At 48.3% G+C, this 18,781-nt stretch overlaps 8 protein-coding genes across 8 annotated transcripts; 5 read left to right on the top strand and 3 right to left on the bottom strand.

The window, feature by feature from the left end:
* Positions 1-1,337: 1,337 nt before the first annotated feature.
* On the top strand, positions 1,338-4,139 carry FSUBG_3117 (transcriptional regulatory; the record flags this gene model as incomplete). Its single annotated transcript, XM_036680964.1, has 3 exons — positions 1,338-1,358; positions 1,699-2,075; positions 2,126-4,139. 3 exons carry the CDS (start codon positions 1,338-1,340, stop codon positions 4,137-4,139), a joined length of 2,412 nt encoding a protein of 803 aa, XP_036541365.1.
* Positions 4,140-6,059: 1,920 nt separating this feature from the next.
* On the top strand, positions 6,060-9,347 carry FSUBG_3116 (TAD2-tRNA-specific adenosine deaminase 2; the record flags this gene model as incomplete). The annotated part of the gene is made up of 11 exons (XM_036680963.1): positions 6,060-6,278; positions 6,331-6,449; positions 6,502-6,740; positions 6,793-6,907; positions 6,956-6,969; positions 7,032-7,053; positions 7,102-7,388; positions 7,628-8,321; positions 8,376-8,451; positions 8,503-8,894; positions 8,942-9,347. 11 exons carry the CDS (start codon positions 6,060-6,062, stop codon positions 9,345-9,347), a joined length of 2,583 nt encoding a protein of 860 aa, XP_036541364.1.
* Positions 9,348-9,838: 491 nt separating this feature from the next.
* On the bottom strand, positions 9,839-10,985 carry FSUBG_3115 (translation initiation factor eIF-2B alpha subunit; the record flags this gene model as incomplete). The annotated part of the gene is made up of 4 exons (XM_036680962.1): positions 9,839-9,940; positions 9,994-10,816; positions 10,865-10,913; positions 10,964-10,985. The coding sequence occupies 4 exons, from the start codon at positions 10,983-10,985 to the stop codon at positions 9,839-9,841; spliced, it is 996 nt and encodes a 331-aa protein (XP_036541363.1).
* Positions 10,986-11,582: 597 nt separating this feature from the next.
* FSUBG_3114 (adaptin ear-binding coat-associated 1) lies at positions 11,583-12,350 on the top strand (the record flags this gene model as incomplete). Its single annotated transcript, XM_036680961.1, has 1 exon — positions 11,583-12,350. One exon carries the CDS (start codon positions 11,583-11,585, stop codon positions 12,348-12,350), a length of 768 nt encoding a protein of 255 aa, XP_036541362.1.
* Positions 12,351-12,586: 236 nt separating this feature from the next.
* FSUBG_3113 (uncharacterized protein) lies at positions 12,587-13,564 on the bottom strand (the record flags this gene model as incomplete). Its single annotated transcript, XM_036680960.1, has 1 exon — positions 12,587-13,564. The coding sequence occupies one exon, from the start codon at positions 13,562-13,564 to the stop codon at positions 12,587-12,589; it is 978 nt and encodes a 325-aa protein (XP_036541361.1).
* A 593-nt stretch (positions 13,565-14,157) lies between these two features.
* Positions 14,158-15,384, bottom strand: FSUBG_3112 (pyruvate formate lyase activating enzyme; the record flags this gene model as incomplete). The annotated part of the gene is made up of 3 exons (XM_036680959.1): positions 14,158-14,945; positions 15,084-15,157; positions 15,212-15,384. The coding sequence occupies 3 exons, from the start codon at positions 15,382-15,384 to the stop codon at positions 14,158-14,160; spliced, it is 1,035 nt and encodes a 344-aa protein (XP_036541360.1).
* A 966-nt stretch (positions 15,385-16,350) lies between these two features.
* Positions 16,351-18,076, top strand: FSUBG_3111 (GMC oxidoreductase; the record flags this gene model as incomplete). Its single annotated transcript, XM_036680958.1, has 10 exons — positions 16,351-16,528; positions 16,577-16,607; positions 16,657-16,936; positions 16,982-17,111; positions 17,161-17,320; positions 17,375-17,417; positions 17,468-17,507; positions 17,565-17,681; positions 17,726-17,812; positions 17,859-18,076. The coding sequence occupies 10 exons, from the start codon at positions 16,351-16,353 to the stop codon at positions 18,074-18,076; spliced, it is 1,284 nt and encodes a 427-aa protein (XP_036541359.1).
* A 144-nt stretch (positions 18,077-18,220) lies between these two features.
* FSUBG_3110 (gmc oxidoreductase) lies at positions 18,221-18,647 on the top strand (the record flags this gene model as incomplete). The annotated part of the gene is made up of 2 exons (XM_036680957.1): positions 18,221-18,511; positions 18,561-18,647. 2 exons carry the CDS (start codon positions 18,221-18,223, stop codon positions 18,645-18,647), a joined length of 378 nt encoding a protein of 125 aa, XP_036541358.1.
* Positions 18,648-18,781: the final 134 nt, after the last annotated feature.

Here is an 18,781-nt window from a genome sequence, read left to right as displayed (position 1 = left end):
AACCGAGTGTTTGACTTTGAGAGGCAACATCCCATCTCTTGTGTTAGTATGTACAATATGTGTTAGGTAATCTGGCTTATTAGAGGCGATGAAGAAGGTTACTTTACTTACCTATCAAAGAGTCTGATACCTTAGGGTGCTTTCTCTATAACGACCTTTGACGCGTGTGTGCGCATTTTTATCACCTGGGATCAAAGCTGTTCTCTTTTGACCTTCTACAACGTGCGTCCCGTCTCCGTGCCCATAATCCCCATAGACTTATTCCCGACTTTTTCATACATCAATGTCTTTTGGCAATGGGGTTCCTTATGGGTACCCAAGGTCAGATTTAAAAGTCTGGAGCCTCTTGAAGTTGAATATAAATTGGTCATAAATTGCTGCTCTCATTTCAATTGCCAGTTACGGTCATCACGCTATGGCTCGGCCGAAGCTACGGGGGCTAATCCGATCCATTACTTTATTCATAAGGTAGTGAATGTACTTCCATTTGCCCTTCTATATTTATTCTTTATCCTTATATTTCCAGCTTATTGACTACACGGATGACCTGGTAGATATCTATATAGCTACACGGGTCGATTGCTGATCTCAAATATGCATCGACCTGTAAAGTGCTATACCGGCATCCGAGAACCATCAACGGAGAATTGAGGCTCATCCACTTCAATTCAACATCGTGAAGAGACCCCCACTCAGGCCAAGACGACGGCCGGCGGCGTCTTGAAAAACAAACCCACAGCGCACTTTCGTCTCTTTTATCATATTCTTTTACCCCATCATTACGTAGCGATATATTCTCCATATCTTCAACCCCATACAGTTCCCACATCGGCGTACCTGCTGTATGTAAACCTCCTACGACTAGGTCAAGAAGCCGTTATCCACTGGATAAATCTTGTTCCCGAGCATTTCCAACGATATATGTCCAAGGAGTTGCGCAAGAACATGCAAGTCAGCTATGAGGAATACAATAAGGAACTCGATCTCTAACAAACTTACGCGTCAAAGTAATTTGAACTGTCAACGTGTCTTTGGTCACTTATAAGCTCGTCTTGGACGGTTAAAGTTTCGCGATCCTTGAGGCTCTGCTACACAACTGTCAAACTCGGATTTACGGCCACAAACACTCGGAATTGACACACTAATCTAGTTTTCCCTGCTTTCCTAGCGTAGCCGGCGCCTTTCGATGCACATATTTCCGTAAGAACTCCTGTTTCGGCGCCCTCAGACTACACCTCCAGCAAGAGTGAGAGCAGGAATGGATCCACGATACCTTGTCTAGTAGCTCCTCGGCTGTCACTTTGCCCAGATTTATGCACTTCCGTATAGACATTGCCATGCCAGGACTAGTCATTCGGGTGCGTGGACCGATGATGGGATCTCATAAGTCGGCTTGACCATATGAAAGTCGGCTCGGGCATCTCATCTCGTCTTCCTTTTCTATATGTAGCTTGCGACCCTTGTTAGATCAGTAGTTCCCTAGGGTTAGTTCTACATAAGTACTATTGTAGCCCATACAAAGCATCGACTTGCTGGTTCTTTCTTCTCTACTTTACATACATGAAATCTCCAACGAAGTTGACGCTTTCTTGACATATTGTTCCCCTTTCTCAGAACCTTTGGCTCAAATAATAGCCTTTATTCACTTCTAAAAAGAGTTACTCAAACCTCCGATCTAACTCTGCACCACAAAGACAGCTCTGTAAGAGCAACGAAATCGGCAAAATAGCTTCTCAGCTCCGTATTCAGTCTATACTCTCGCCTACAGACCCAGAGGGTGACAACGAACCCAACGTATCTCCAAAGGCTTCAACAACTCCGAAAAGAAAGCTCGAAGAATTATCTTCGGCCCATGAGGGCACGTCACCAGCGTCAATCTGGCATGCTCAATATGACGAGCAGTCTAGACCTGACGCCGGTGATGATAACTCTCTGGGTAGACTCACGCCCTCCATCTCGGTTGAGAAAGCTGGAAGCAGGGGATCACGAACAAAACAACCGATTCGATCTAGCATTGCTTGTCTGAGATGTCGAAGATCGAAGATCAAGTGTGACAATGATGGAGGCAACACCCCGTGCGACACGTGTGTTAAAGGAGGACATCAGTGTCAATATCCAGAAGCAGTTCCTCCTCCACCAAAACGAAACGATTCCCCCGCAACAGTGAAGCCGAAAAAGAACCACAGCAGGAGAAGAAACGAGCGAGGAAAGTGGATGATAAACCCAGATGGAGCAGCGAAAAGTCAGCCGTGTACGCAGCCGAAGTGCTCGCATACCCCTTTTTAACGACGGATCTATGGGATCAGTTGCTCAACATTTACAAACTACACTATGCCACAGAACTGCCTTTTCTTCACTTGCCATCTTTGAAGGAGAAAATGAGCAGCGGATCAGGGCAGGGGAAAGAGTATTCGTCAGAACTGAACTTGGTCCTGCTTGGTATCTTGATGCTTACAGCTCGTTTTCATCCCGATCTGGTACGATATGTAACGCATTTACCAAGTCAACATAGCTCAAATACCCGATCTCCCGCCTCAAAAGCCAAGTCTGGACCATTGTACGCCTCGGATTTCTTTGCTACCGCACTCACAACAGCTCTGGGCCCCCTCAGGGCAATCATGGATACTTTCACGGTTGAAAGGATACAGTCTTTCCTGATGCTTGGATTATTCGAGTGGAGCCAAGAGAACAACTCTAGTGCATGGATGTATCTTGGGATAGCTATTCGCATGGCCAAGTTGATAGGGCTAGAGCAAGATGACCGGCGGATGGCTATACTGGAGAACCAGGCTTCCGACACAACCCGATTCGAGAAGAAATCACCAGAGATTGCGATAATAAGAGAGACACGTAGACGGACTATGTACAGCTGCTTCATTCTAGATCGTCTGATGAGCTGCGGGAGCGATCGACCGCTAAGCATTGCAGTCGATAGCATGTTGATCCAGTCACCATGTTCTGAAATGGCCTTTGATCTGTCTCTTCAAGTCTACACTGGGCTATTACAACCACATGAAGGATCTAGTCGGCCTCAGATCAACGATGATAGCACGTTAAGCCGATTTGTCAAGTTGATTGAGATATGGGGCGAGATTTCGAGGTATAGTTCGATGGGGGGTCGGTCACAAGAAGCCCATCCTCCTTGGGACACCAGATCGACCTTCTACAAGTTGCGAGATAAGATAGTTGCGTTCGACAAAGATCTCCCTGAAACTTTCAGATTATCTCGACAAAATTACTACCGACATGATAATCACCAGGCTACCAACACCTACGTATCGCTACATATGCTGGCCTCGGTTTGTCATATCGTTCTCAATCGAGAATATCTTCCGTTTCTGCCCCTGCAATGCCGCAGGCCTCAGGGGCCCATAGCCAACCAAACTGTACTCAACTTTGCGCCAGATCGATTCTGGGAAGAGAGTGCAGAAGATATCTTCGAATCATCTCGTAACATCATCGATTTGGTTGGTCTCAGCAAAGAAAAGCTACCTTTGTCCTCGTTGTCAATATTCTCCATCTGGCTCGTTGGGTTCATGTCTATATACGCTCACCATTTTCCGCAGATGGACAGGAGCCATCGATTGGGGAGCGAACAGGCTAAGAGTCCTCAAACTGAAGAGAATTTAAGTATACTCGAACAAGGGCAGGCTGGAATAGCATGTCAGGCATTGCGGAGAGCTGCAGTTTACTTGCCCAGCTCTCAAAGATACTTGGATAACCTTGAGGCGGTAGACCGGTGTTTTACACAAGCCAAGAACTCGAGGCAGGGATCACTAAGTCTTAGGCTTGGCGGAGTTGGCCACGGGAGTGAACCTTACCAGACAGGATCGCAAGATAGACAGCACCGAGGAGTATACGATGCGCATCGCAAAAGTATAAGCCCTATGTCAGTGTCTCCGAAGATGAGAAACTCGCCACGACCCATACTAGAGGAACCCTCCAAGCCCAACTCTTCAACGTCAAAGAGCCAACTCTCGCTGCCTGGGGTTGACGAAGAACTATTAGCGATGGACACACCAAAGCTCTTATTGGATAATGTCGAGATCTTGGAGTCGGGACGGATGAGTTGGATATTGGATGATTTGGAGGGCTTCTCAGGCGCCGGTTCTCTGAGAGTTACCTTGCCGAATCGATAGATGCTTGGCCTTGGAGTTCTGTTTGGCAAGTATTTCGATATGGTGAATAGATGGATAATGAATTGACGGCCGGAATATGGTTAGTTATGGGGTGTTTTCATTTCAGCTAGACTGGCGGTAGTAGCATTGATCTTTTGGCATCTGGTATGTTATGTTAACATGTTTGTAGTAGCCACCTCTATGCAACGAGTGTATTTGTAGCATCCATGTATGTAAGTGAAGCAAGTGAGGTGTTTGCAGTGAAGCTTGAGTTCGAGGCCCTGGGCTGTTGAGATGGAGGCAGAGACAGGAAGCATCTTGACATCAGGCAAGCGCAACGTAAATTCGCCGACGTGTGCCTTCCTTGGCTACTACCTTCCGTACCTAGGGAAGGTAGACGGGACCTTCCAAGAACAATCTAAAGAAACACCTCAGTCAGCCGATTCTTATTAATCAATGGAACCCTTTTTTCTTCTCTCCACTCTCAACACCATTAACAAACAGACATCCATGCATGCTGGGATATGATATGGAATCTTTCCACAAATGAATATTGACATACCGGTCCGAATCGCATAGGCTCGGTACACAGCTGACGTTACCGCTGAGAAATAAGGCGGCCGTGCGATTTTCAATTCGGCAATACTGATCACTCATCATTTCCGACGCTTCAAGGTTACACGACAGCAAAGCTTTGATGAGCCCGCTTACTTATAGCATGACGTCCGGGTCAAGTCACCAAATGGATCACCAAGACCGGCAAATGCAAGTCACTGCGCCTAGTGCTCACCCCTTGTGTACTGCTTCCAAATCCAGATGTCTTAGTGGACAGCCCAGCTACCAAGAGGAGCCTAGAGCTGGCATCTGCGGCAGCTTCGCGGGGTTCCTCACAAACCAACTTGAATAAGTCCCATTTTATCGAGATGGAGCGAATCCCGTCCCATGTACAATCGACAACAGACAAGTCGATGACCCGTGCAAACCGGTTTACAAGGCAGTGGTTACATATGTACAGTACTTTTCTTCCTGCGGCTCAAAGCGAACCTGTATGTACCGAGGCTCTGCAGGGAATCGATTTGGGCAACAGGAACAGCCTAAGGTACGGATCTCCGTTGCTTCAAAACATCTGGGGTAAGCTCTCAGATCACGCAACATAAGGCTGAAGTTCCGAAACACCATGCAGGACGGCAAGCAACATTGATAGATACTTAAAGCCCCAATAACGACTAGAGCATCTGGTACCGACGTTTTCTCCTACCGAACGATCGCCTCTCGACCCATCAAAGCTCAAGCTCAGAACTTGCCCTGGTGAGCTTCCACATCGACATCACGCTCCCACGCGCGTGGGGCGTGGGGCTTGACTCTCGTGATTGATTTGCCAGTTCCTCATCTCTCTCCCACTCTCGCTCCACAAGTGCTGATGTCTTCCAGTTTGAGAATGCATGTCATGACAAACTTATTTCAGAATCGTTCACATGGAGAAGGCAGCAGGTCGTTAGTACATACGTAGCATACATCCGCCGCGCCGAAGCTTGTATGAGGAGGGCCATTTGCTCTCTTTGAGGCACAGCCGGCTTCCCCTTGCGATCCAAGTGGACCGTGGTTCCTGGCGCAGAGTCTCATCGTTAGACCGTTCGATGTTATGACGATTCGCTGAACTAAGAATAGTGTACCATCCCCCGCGTTGCTTGGATATCCTGACCGGGCGGTTCGATCAAGCCATGAGGAGTCTTCCGAGCTATTCTCCACTGAGGAGGCCAAAGTGCTCAGGTACCTTGGAGCTATTGAGATGGTGGGAGGACTATTAACGAGAGCCACGCCCTTTGAGACGATTCTTGTTGCAGCTTATAAACCACATATTCCCCGTCCATCCGCTTCTATCAAGCATCAAGTTCCCACCTGAAGCCATACTTTGTTTGTTAAATTTGTGTTTGCTTTGCAATGCCTTCCATCACAACGGCTTCAGCTACCCCTCAAAGGGTAAAGCCGACGACAGCCAAGCCATCGTCAGCTTTGCCTAGTATTATTGATATTCGTGGTGAACATGTCGAAGTCAACCTGAAAGAACAAATTACTTCCATGTTCAACCCTGACAAGGGCCCAAGAAAGCTTCCAACCCTTCTTCTATATAACGAGAAGGGGCTACAGATATTCGAGGACGTATGTTGATTCTGTTGAGAGATCCCCGCTGCTGTTACTCATATAACTCCAGATCACGTATCTGGATGAGTATTACTTGACAAACTATGAGATTGAGATCCTGAAGAAGTCCTCAGCGGAGATCGCCAGTCAGATCCCAGAGGGTTCCATGGTGATTGAGCTGGGAAGCGGGTTGGTCAATTTCCCCCATGATTTGAGACATCATCAACTAACTATGAGAAAGAAACCTCCGCAAGGTCTGTCTCCTTCTACAGGCATTCGAGGATCTTAAAAAGCCCATTCAGTATTTTGCTCTCGACTTATCTCTCAAAGAGCTTGAGCGCACACTGGCTCAAGTTCCCGACTTCAAATATGTTTCATGTCACGGTCTTCATGGTATATACGATGATGGGAGGGAATGGCTCAAGCATCCTTCTCTCACGAACCGCTCAAAGTGCATTATCCACCTCGGCTCCAGTATTGGTGCGCCTACACCGGTCGTCCAAGTTTCGAGATGCTAACGTGAGAATTACAGGCAACTTCACCCGAGACGGCGCAGCTGATTTCTTGGGAGGGTTTGCAGAAGTACTCACACCATCTGATTCCATGATCGTTGCTGTAGACTCTTGTAGCAACCCGGCACAAGTCTAGTAAGTCAACTATGTTGCTTGTCGTAAGCTATACTAACAGCTGTATAGTCATGCATACAACGGTACGTTGCAATCCAGCGCTGAGCACACAATTCGATATTAATGCCGCAGTTCTCTAATACAGACTCCAAGGGGGTAACTCATCAGTAAGCTGATTGGCTCTGTCTGGTTGACCGAAAACTGACATCATGTAGATTCATTCTGAATGGTCTTGAGAATGCCAATGAGATCCTTGGTGAAGAGGCCTTCAGCAAGGATGAGTGGAGGGTCATCGGTGAATACGTCTATGACGTTGAAGGTGGACGACACCAGGCCTTTCTTTCTCCCACCCAGCCAACGGATGCTCTCGGATCGAGAGTTTTGCCTCATGAGCGCATAGAGATCGAGCAAAGCCTCAAATACTCCGAGGCTGAGAAGGACAGGCTCTGGAAACTTGCAGGATTGACCGAGATGGGTCGATGGAGTCGGGGAGATGAGTATGGTAGGTCACATTCTCTCATGATACATGTCCCACCCGAAACACGCGATCAGAGGCCTTTGGGTCATGCATCCCCGGATTACCCCGCGAATCGTTCCAAGGAGGGTTTCCCTTTCCAGCTGAGCCGGCAGCATGAGTCCAAACTCGGGAATGGACCCATATGACGTGGGGGTACATGCTCCAAGCTGAAGTTATATCGAGAATACAGGGAATCTAGTGACATGAGACTAACAATTGTTTAGGCCTCCATTTCCTGCAAAAGTCCAGTATGCCGTTCAGCCTGATTCCTTCCCTCTACGCCGCAGAGCCACTGCCAACAGTCAAAGACTGGAAAGCACTGTGGGAAGCATGGGATGTAGTAACCAAGGATATGATGCCGGATGAGGAGCTCCAGGAGAAGCCAATCAAGCTGCGAAATGCATGCATTTTCTACCTTGGTCATATCCCGACCTTCCTCGACATCCAGTTGACCAAAACCACTGGCAATGCCCCGACTGAACCTGCAGCCTACTCCTCCATCTTTGAGCGAGGTATTGACCCTGATGTGGACAATCCTGAGCACTGTCATACTCACTCTGAAATTCCTGATGAATGGCCATCAGTTCAAGAGATCATGACCTACCAAGACAGGGTCAGATCTCGTCTTCAGAACCTGTATAAGAATGGCCAAGACAATATTTCTCGAGACATTGGTCGAGCCATATGGGTTGGCTTCGAGCATGAGTTGATGCACATTGAGACCCTACTCTATATGATGCTCCAGAGTGACAGAACGCTTCCACCTCCGCATGCCGTACAGCCTGATTTTGCAAAGCTGGCTCAGCAAGCACATGAGGCTAGGGTTCCTAACCAATGGTTCGATGTCCCTGAACAAACCATCACTCTGGGAATGGATGACCCCGAGGATGGTACTGATAATTCGCGTCATTTTGGCTGGTAAGTCTGAATCGGTATGCTCAAAGGTAAACCTTGACTAACTTTATCGAACAGGGACAATGAGAAGCCTGCGCGACAGACAGCAGTCCATGCCTTCCAAGCTCAGGGCAGAGCTATCACCAATGAAGAGGTATGTGTAATTCGTCTGCCAAGTGTCCTCTAGTCCTAATCAAAGTCACAGTATGCCCGATATTTGTACAGCTCTAAGATCGAGCATATCCCAGCCTCGTGGTCGTCCGTTGCAAACACCTACACAAACGGCACCACTAACGGCAGTCATACCAATGGAAATTCGAATGGTTACTCTAATGGAAATGGCCACCACGCAAGCCAGGCCCCGGATTCTTTCATTCAGGATAAGTTTGTCAGAACGGTTTATGGTCTAGTTCCTCTCAAGTATGCACTTGACTGGCCTGTCTTTGCTTCTTACGACGAGCTCGCTGGGTGTGCAGCCTGGATGGGCGGCCGAATTCCAACTTTCGAAGAAGCTAAAAGCATCTATGCGCATGTTAACAAGCAGAAGAGAGCCGAGGCCGAGCGTACCTTATCAAAGACGGTCCCTGCAGTCAATGGGTAAGTCCATCGAGGTCGTTTACTCTTTCAAGACTAATGAGTGGCAGTCACCTTGTCAACGACGGCGTTGAAGAGACCCCGCCATCCAGCTCCTCCGCTTTGGTCAAGGATGGCTCCTCCGAGCTATTCTTTGACCTTACGGAAGCCAACGTTGGTTTCCGTCACTGGCATCCTATGCCAGTCACCTCCCGAGGCAACAAGCTTGCGGGTCAGTCGGAGATGGGCGGCGTCTGGGAATGGACGAGCTCGCCACTTGAGCGACATGAGGGTTTTGAGCCCATGTCGCTCTATCCTCTCTACACGACTGACTTCTTTGATGGCAAGCATAACGTCGTCTTGGGTGGTTCGTGGGCCACACATCCACGCATTGCAGGACGAGCTAGTTTTGTCAACTGGTATCAGAGGAACTATCCCTACGCATGGGTGGGAGCCAGATTGGTCCGAGATGCATAGGCATCGACTAGGGCATTTGTTCCGATATATACGATTGGTTTCATATCATAAACGAGCCGTTGGGGGGATTATGCATGCCGGAGTTTGGTCATTTGTATGGGCCCCGACTGTTGCGAGAGGAATCTGAAGGAGGAGAGTCACTCCCTGAGAAAGCAAATGTATTCATGACCATCTCTATTTACTCCTATGTTTTGAACTCCATACCGAAACCAGCTACTCTGTGATGATAGCAAATGTTGTCTCTTGCAACGTCATGACCTTCGGATACCAACTGTTGTGTGTATCCGTTCCAAGTTTCAGGGTGACATCAGTGACATCAGCCATGTTAAGCATCTTTCATCCTGTCCCAAACCCGTCCTGAGCTCATATTTCGTGATGGCTCGTGATAATAGCGGAATCGTTCCAAAGAATGAGGTGATGAATGAAAGCACGCCATTTCGACTCTTAATATTAGAATGGGCGCGGCGCTGCTAGTGCTTTGTCCGTTTCTCTCAACCGTTGAGACTACCATAGATATCGAGAAGCTGCTCAAACACATAGCCAGGAAGCTTAATCCCATTCTCGGTGATGAGCTTGGAAATAAGGTCGGGGGGCTATTTAACTAGTTAGCAACTCGATCGGGAGCTATAATCTGGGGACCACATACAGTAAAGTCGACAGCATCGACTGTATCCTTACTCTTGTTATCAACACTGAAGTCCAAGATTTCCTGCTTAAAGCCAATATCCCGTTGGTCCATGACAAACTTGCGCGCAAACTTGTGTGTTTCAGCAGCAACGTAGAACGGAAGACCAGCTTGAGCAGCCAGCTTAGAAAGCTGAAGAGTACCCATTCGAGAGATGATACCGCCGTTGGATGTGACAGCTTCAGCACCCACAATCACCATATCGACCTGGCGCAGGAGACCCATGACATAAGCCACTGAAGCCTCTGCGATCTCGGCGACAGGAATACCCTTTGAGCGAAGCTCGCGCACTATGCGATCACTCTCCTCAACGCGGGTTTCCTCTCGCACGTAGATAACCTTGAACTTGGCTGCACCGAGGTTCTGCACAGCACGCTCCAGAATTCCAACAACTGATCGCGAGGCGCCGTGTGTGAGAATACATTGACCCTCGTGAATCAGCCTCCATCCTGCGTCTGCAATGCCTTCTCGCGCGGCATTAGCACGCTGGGCAAACAGGCGTCCGTTTCGGAGAAGATGTTGCCTCACGGCCTCAAAGCTGCCATCCTGCTGACGGAGCGACGAGACGAGGTATTGAAGAAACAGGTCGGTTCCTGCGGAAAGGGGCACGGGGTTCGCAACGGAGGCTTTGAGGCGATCGGAGTGCGCTTTGACGGTGTCGAGGATCTCGAAGACGGTGGTAGAAGGGTGGGCATTAAGAAGAGCGATTAGGGACTCGATGGCGGCAACGGGCTTGGTGAGATATGGGTCTGAGGCAAGAAGGCCGCGGTAAGTCTCGACGATACTAGCAGGCTATTAGAGGAGTGAGAAGCGGGTGGGTTTGGAGACGGACTCGAAATCTGAGGTCGACGAAGCCTGAGGTTGCTCAGCCGGAGTAGCGGCTTAGATTAGTTAGCAGAGAGACAGATGTTCACAGTCGGGGGTAGCTGACCTGCTGTATCTAACGTGGCCATAATAGAGGATGTGTGAGATATCGGGGGTATCGATTTGGAGTTGAGATGATACTATTCTGGAATTTTGAAGGGTTTGGTGAGTCAATCAATCAATCTGTCGGAGCTGGTTTGGCGGGGTGAAGTGGGGAGCGGGGCCGAAAGTGACGGCACTGCTTAATTACAGGTCTTTTACAGTTGAGGTCCCCTGTAATTGCACCAGGTGATCGAGAAGCGTAAGGTACCTTAGGTAGCTCTGATTTGCAGCAGCAAGGAGCCTTTTCGATGGGAACAAACCAAAAGCATGCGGCTCAGATCGAAACACAGGTATATTTTCGTCTGGAAAATAAGATCAACCAGTTGCGTTGCATCGTTCAATAAACGTGCTGTAACCTGTTGATATCTAGAGGTCGCCACTAAGTTGACTACCCTGCAGCAGAACCCTGAACAAAAGTGCCCCGCGCTGCCCCTCCACCGCTTCCGATCTCTACACCCCTCTCTCCGTCTTCACTCCAGACCTCTATAGCTTTTGATCTTTGACTTTTATTCACTTCGACTGCAAAAAATCAATTCACTTCAGTGCAAGCATCTATCAGTCACAAACGATAAACTTAGTTAAGAATGGAGCTCCTCGATCCCGCGACAGGCGCTGCCCTCCCCAACGACGCCATCCAGCGCATTCTCTTCGTCGCCAACGCCGTCCACGTCTATAACATCCCTCCTCTTACTTCTACCAAGGGCTACTCTGCCAGCACATGGACCGCCGAGCCCCAGCGCCATATCTTCACTGCCCGCCTGCGCGTTGTCGAGACAGCCTACGAATCCGAGTCGTCAACCAATAAGCTCAAAGTCGACGCTGTGCTGGAAGATGCTTCGTCGGGCCAACTATTCGCCGCAGCGCCTTATACTGCTCCCGGAGTTGTAGAGCCAGTCCTCGATAGCAGCCGCTTCTTTGCAGTGACGGTGCGCGATCCACAGGGTCGAAAGGCTATCCTGGGTATTGGTTTCGAGGAGAGAAGCGAGGCGTTTGATCTGAGCATTGCGCTTCAGGAGGCGCGAAAGGCGCTAGGGTGGGAGGGCGAACAGAGCAAACCGGCTGCGACGAAGGAGAAAGAGGAGCATAGAGATTACAGCCTCAAAGATGGCGAGACTATCACTGTGAGCTTTGGCGGATCAAAGTTCGGCAGACGCAAACAACAAGATAGTTCATCTGGTTCAGGAGCAGGAGGTGATCTTCAGTCATTTGCGCTACCACCACCACCTGCTGGACCAGGCTCATCAGGCGGGTTCTCATTACCACCTCCACCAAGTGCAAATGCTGTGAAGCAGCAGAAGCAATCAGCCAAAGATCTTGGATTTGACGACGGACAATTTGGAGAATTTGCTTAAGGATTTCACGGATAAATTGGTGCATCAGCGATATGATTTGAAAAGAAAACACACAGCATAGTATATACACTAAGACATGCTAAACATTGAAAGCCAAATTGATGCTACTAATGGTAAGTGACATGATGATAACTTGATATTATGAATCAACATGTATGATCGTTCCGTGGTTTTGTATGATGCTTGAAAAATCAACAGAATACCCGGTAACGCCTTTCAATTGTGCACCGATGTGCCTAAGCCTCAGGCCAAGCATTATGAAGACAGGGAAGACTAAGCCGCCTCTCCCTAAGCGCAACAAACCGCTCCTCACTCAACTCTTCTCCAAGTTCAGAACCATAGTCATTCTCCTGAACGAAGGGTGTCACAACGTCAGTTGGAGTTGCTGGGGTCGTCTCGGACTCAACGCTGTCACAGCTAGATTCGGCGCCAAAGATATCTTCTGCGGCCTCGTCGACAGTTTCTAGACCATATGGCATCGGTTCCTGGTGAATGTATGGTGGTTCGTAAACCTGATGCATATCGCCAAAGTAGCCCATGGGATTAAAGTGCTCAGAAGTGCCGCTCAGAGGTGTCAAAGGAGTTGTAATGCCGTAGGAAACGGGACTGAAGCAGACGGGTGATGCGACACTAGGGCTTTCGGCAGTCCATGTCTTTGCCCAAGTCTCTCGGCTCCTGATTTCAACGAACAGTTCACCAAGGCGGGAGAAGATGGCCTTCTCCTGTTCAGCGGCCTGGTTGGCCTTAGACTTCAGCAGAGCCAGCTGTTTTCTCAGCTTTCGCCGGCCATTATCGCCAACAAGGTTGTGAAGCTGCGCGTCCACGGCGCAATACTGTGCCATAAGATCTGCAGCTCGGGCAGCCTGCTGCTGGAGACATGAAATAAGATATGCTCGATCTATATAGAGATTTTCAAAAGGTCTGGGTGAAAAGATAAGACGAGAGTTGGCATAGGGCTGCTGATTAACACTCTCTGGTGTAGGACGGCTTTTGGAGCTGGAAGATCGTCGGCGTCTCCTTCGTGAAGAAGGGCTGCAGACTGACGGTGTGTCTGGGTGTGGTGTATCCGGAAGGAATTGAGGTGAAGGTGGGAGGATAGGGCATGTTTGTAGCTTGGGGATAGCAATGTTTAGCTCCTCGGGAGGCGGAGTGATTCTTGCATCCATTGGTGGTAGCTGGACCATGCTGTGAGTTGTTGTAAAAGTTGTATTCATCTTGATAGATTTTGAGTTTTTGATAATGATAGTAGTAAAGAAGGGATATTCTCTCTGAGAGAAACAGCATCCATCATTACTAGATATTCATATTTCTCATCCTCCATTTCCTCTCCACCGTGGACAAAGGCCACTGCGAGGAGAGCACACTGTACATGAGGGGTCTGTTCGCTTTGTCGCTGTGTTCGCCTCGACAAAGCGAAACAGCGAGTTCCGGCGCTTGACCATTAATTCTTTGGAAGAGGGTTCTTCTAGTGAGAGTCATTGGTTATTCTGATGGATCCGTGCCTGGTGGCCACACTTTAAAGAGTCACCAACTCAAGCCGTCAATAAGACTGGTCAGTCTTGGCCTTTGGAGGCTGTTCAGTTGGCAGTCAGGAACATGAAAGAGAGGCTGTAGGGTCTAGAACAGCAGGTCATATGGTTTGTCTTCGCTCCGTGTAATTGAATAAGGTAGCCAAGCCAATTGCTTGTTCGGACCAGGAGGTGGCGTTGTTAGTCCCCGTTGTTGGCTTGGATTGACAGCCTCATAGCAAGGTTTGTTTCATTTTCAGTGCAACCCAACAGTCGAATGAGAGGCGACTTGCTTCTCATCAGATTGCAAACCCATCGTGGCCCGGTGGGTCGTTGAAGCGCCATAGCCCAGCCTCTTCTGCGGCTTTCCTGACTGAGGAGATTTCCTGGGCATTGACAGCTCGGTTGATGTCTGCGTATCGGACCTCCTGCTTTTCTTCTTTGCCGTCCGACTTTGCTCGCTTTGGTTTGCCGACATGAGCGTCTGGATGATACTGCTCCATGATGTTGATGAAGCAATCTGTAGAGACTTCATTTGCGAGAAACTTCATGATTTCGGCTCCTTCGTCCTGTTTGCCTGGCATAACAAGATGGCGAATCAGCAAACCCTTTTTTGCTATCCCGTCTCCGGTGAAGCACAGGTCACCGACCTGAGCGTGCATCACCTTGATGCTCTCTCTGGCTGTTGCAGCGTAATCATCGGCCTTCAGTAGCCTTTTAGAGGTGCTTGACTTCCACACCTTAAAGTCAGCAAGGTATATATCGACCAATCCATCCATCAGCTGCAGGGATGCAAGAGAGTCAAAGCTCGATGTGTTGTAAACGATGGGAACTGTCAGGCCTTGGTCCCTCGCATGGAGGATACTCAACGCCACCTGTGGGACAACATGCTCAGGCGTAACAATATTGATATTGTGTACTTTGCCAACCTCTTGTAGTTTGATGTACCAGTCACCTAATTCCTCAGGGGTCAAGTCCATTCCGTTTTGTTGATGTGCGATATCGTAATTCTGGCAAAAGATGCACCGCATATTACATCCACTCATGAAGACGGAACCACTACCATTGTGCCCCTGAATGCACGGTTCTGTACGAGTTTAGTCAGAGGCTGAAGAGAAGAACGTGATACATAAGTAGCTAACGAAGAGCTAATGAGCTGACAGGCAAGGGAGTATCAGGTACAGCGAGCCGAGAGCGAAGCGCAATGGGCAGTAGATGAACTGACCTTCACCAAAGTGGGGAGCGATTGTATTGACTTTCGCCTTCTCTCCGATGAGGCACATGCCTGTCTTGTCGTACCTGTTTACGCCACATTCTCTCGGACATAGATTACAATTGCGAAGGTGAGCATACGCCAAAGAACGCTTCTTGGCTGCGTCGCGGGAACTGAGTGTCATATATCGCGGAACATAGTCGTCAAGGAGGAACGGGGGAGCAAGATGAAGAGAACGATTGAGTATCTTGGGAGCTATTACAGTGGTTTTCTGAGCATTGACAGCCCATCGCCTTGACAAAGACAACATCATGGCTGATATCGCGTATTGATCATGGTGACAATTGGTTCATCTTGATTGGTGTTGAGGGAGGTTGTATCTATAGGTGGCTTACCTTAGTCATCGTTTCTCCAGATGATGGGGAGCAGTCACGAATGAGCAATCTTTCGAGTTATCTCCGAAGCCCGTTACAAGAGAAGGCGATTCTATACTTCTATCCTGAATACCTAAAGTAGGCAACAACGAGGATGTTTCGCACTTGTTATTTGTCCAAGTCAGGTCTATAGGAGCAGCGTCTTTAGCCAAGCGATTACCCTATAATGAGAGACGAGAAATGAATCAAATGGGCATGGCCACGAGAAACATTAAATGCTACAATATCTGCTCTGGGGGAGTATGTATAGCTCTCAAGGGTTTTGTTAAATGAAAAACAGCCGACCTTTCTTGTTAAGTGAGGGTTCTAAATTTATTAGCTTGAACTCACTGTGTGAACATGGAGATATCACCAGAAAATAATGCAGTGTAAACACCAAGCCAAAATATTGGGCTATGCGACCGAATATTAGGATCTCTAAGCCAAATAAATGCGAGAAATTCGAATACCCGAGTATACTGGCGAGTTCAGCATGAGTAAGAGTATAGTAGTTCTATAGTTCTATACCCTAACACAGAGATCATGGCATGACTATCCCACATTATTATTGATACATATGAGGGAGGACAAAAGGATTCGGGACCAGCTTAGGACTTCTTTGCTGTTAGAACTTCATCCTAGCTCTTGGAGATAAGATCTGTGTGAGTTCCACCTGGTGGTTGTCGGGCAGTGGCAGATCCCCATAATGATTGGAGTGTTGGAAATACTTATATTTCACAAGTTGGGTTTGTTTGTTTACTCTCCCACCGAAATAAGGTAGCGAGTTTACTGAAAAGCAGATCCCCGCAGCATCACCAACATTGTATTGGCTCACTCGACACCTTCTCGTAACTAGGTCGCCCGGGATGCATTTTGGAAATTTATTGTTGCCCTTTCTGGCCCTGTTTCTACCCTTGGCCGAAAGCCTTCATGTGACCCCAGACATTGCAGATGAACAGCTGCGTAACGTCTACGACTACATCATCGTTGGAGGTGGTACTGCAGGTCTAACCATAGCCAATCGCCTCTCCGAAAACCCAGCAGGTACTTGATACCAATAGACTCAAAGAGCCTCACTAATGGTGTTCCTAGTTTCGGTCCTGGTTCTCGAAGCTGGTCCTTTGTACGTCTCTCGCAACCCACCAGATCTCAACTGACAAATCGCAATCCAGGGATGACGCGAGGGATCTTTCGATTCCTGGAGGCCTTCTTCCTGTCCCGGGCACAATCGGGTCAGGTGGATGGCAAAAATACCAATGGGGGTTGACCACCGAGCCCCAGACCTATCTCAACAACCAGAATGTTGGAATTCCTCAAGGAAAGGCTGTTGGTGGCAGTTCCATCCTCAATGGTCTCTGTTGGTCCAGAGGCTCAGTGTCTGATTATGATGGTTGGGAAAAGTTGGGTAACAAGGGTTGGTCTTGGAATGACCTACTTCCTTACTTCAAAAAGGTAAGTGTGTAACCGATCTTTAAGAATGAGGCTGATTTGTGGCAGTCTGAGAAATTCACCTTTAATGTTGAGCCTCATGATGCCCAGGAACTTCACATACGTCCTCAATCAGCTGCGCATGGATACAATGGCTCAGTGCACGTCTCCTACCCTCAGTACTTCTATGACCAATCCTGTAAGCCCTTCACGCTGTCAAAGCTTTGCGTGTTCTGACTAGAGAACAGCCAACGTTCTGGACGGCTTTGCAGAGCTTGGTCTGCCCATCATTGGTGATGTGAACAATGGGACAGCCGCAGGGGCCATGATCCTCCCCTCAAGCATGCATCCTGATAATCAGACGAGGTTCGATGCCAGGGAAGCTCACTTTAACTTGGCATCTTCGAGGTACAATTTGCACATTGCAACCAATCAGACTGTTACACAACTTGTCTTGGATAGTAATAGCCCACACAACTCCAGTCAGAGAGTTATGGGAGTCGAGGTATGATCAAGTGACACAATAGATGAGGTGGTTACTAATTTGTATGTTAGTTTGCTCCAATCAAAAAGTCCAAGGCGAGGTCAATTTCTTGTACCAGAGAGGTAATTGTTTCGGCCGGTGCGATCTTTACGCCTACTTTACTTCAAGTATCGGGGATTGGGCCTTCAGATGGTCTCAAGTCGCTCAACATTTCGGTCAAGATTGACCTTCCTGGCGTTGGATATAATCTTCAGGATCATCCCATGGTCTATGCTAACTACTACTGTAAGTACCTTACTTCTGATAGATATCGTATACTAATGGTCTAGATCGCAATGAATCATACTTCAGGAGTGATGAGATAACCGATGATGTATACGACCAAGTTGCCAAGGAGTACATACGGAACAGAACAGGTGAGCACATATTTCTGAGAGAGATACCCGTTTCTGACAGATTTAGGCCCCTGGACAGCACCTCTCATAAACACGGTTGCATTCCCGAGTCTTCGATCTGCAACAGATGACTGGAAACAGTTCATGAACAAGAGTTCAGGGGATGGCATTCCTTCAAATATCCCCAACTCTGTGAAGAAGGGCTACGAAGTCCAGAAAAAGATTCTACTAGACCAAATTCTCAGCAATGATACAGGAATCTTTGAGACCATGGCCAACTCATAGGGGCAGTTGACTGTAGCTGCTCAAAAGACCTTCTCCCGCGGCACTGTCCGTCCCTCATCTTCCTCGATCTTCGATTTGCCAAAGCTGGACCCAAGATACTGCTCCGACCCGATTGATTGCGAAATTATTGTTCTTGGTCTCCAAATGAACACGAGGCTGGTCCAAACCAATGCCATGAAAGAACTCATACCCGAAGCGGAATCGGCGTTTGATACTACAGATCACGAGACGCTGATGAAGCATGTCATGGAAAAGATCACGACAGAGAGACATCCTTCAGGCACAGCAGCTATGATGCCTCTTGATCTAGGAGGAGTTGTCGACCCTGAGCTCAAGGTGTATGGCACATGCAACTTGCGTATCGCTGATGCTAGTGTTATGCCCCTGATTCCATCAGCTCACCTACAAGCCAGTGTCTATGCCATTGCTGAAAAGGTAAGTGTTCAATACTTGAGAAAAGAACTAATATTGATAACTAAACCAGGCGGCCGACATGATTAAATCAGCCAAATCGGATTGCCGTATTGGAGAACGACTTCCTTTCCCGCCTAGGTCGCGAACAACCGTTTGACCACATCCATCATGCTTGGATAGCACATATAGATCAAGTCAAAAAAAAGAAGGAAGAAAAAAAAAGCAGGTCGGTATTCTGGTTATCAAGGATGTATTCCTCACATTGGACTTGACGCTTTCTGGGTGAAATGG

Source organism: Fusarium subglutinans (genome assembly GCF_013396075.1).
Source record: "Fusarium subglutinans strain NRRL 66333 chromosome Unknown NRRL66333_c0000027, whole genome shotgun sequence".
Taxonomy (NCBI): Eukaryota; Fungi; Ascomycota; class Sordariomycetes; order Hypocreales; family Nectriaceae; genus Fusarium; species Fusarium subglutinans.
The sequence above is the reverse complement of the archived record's forward strand: the minus strand, read 5'-3'. Positions and strand labels throughout refer to the sequence as shown.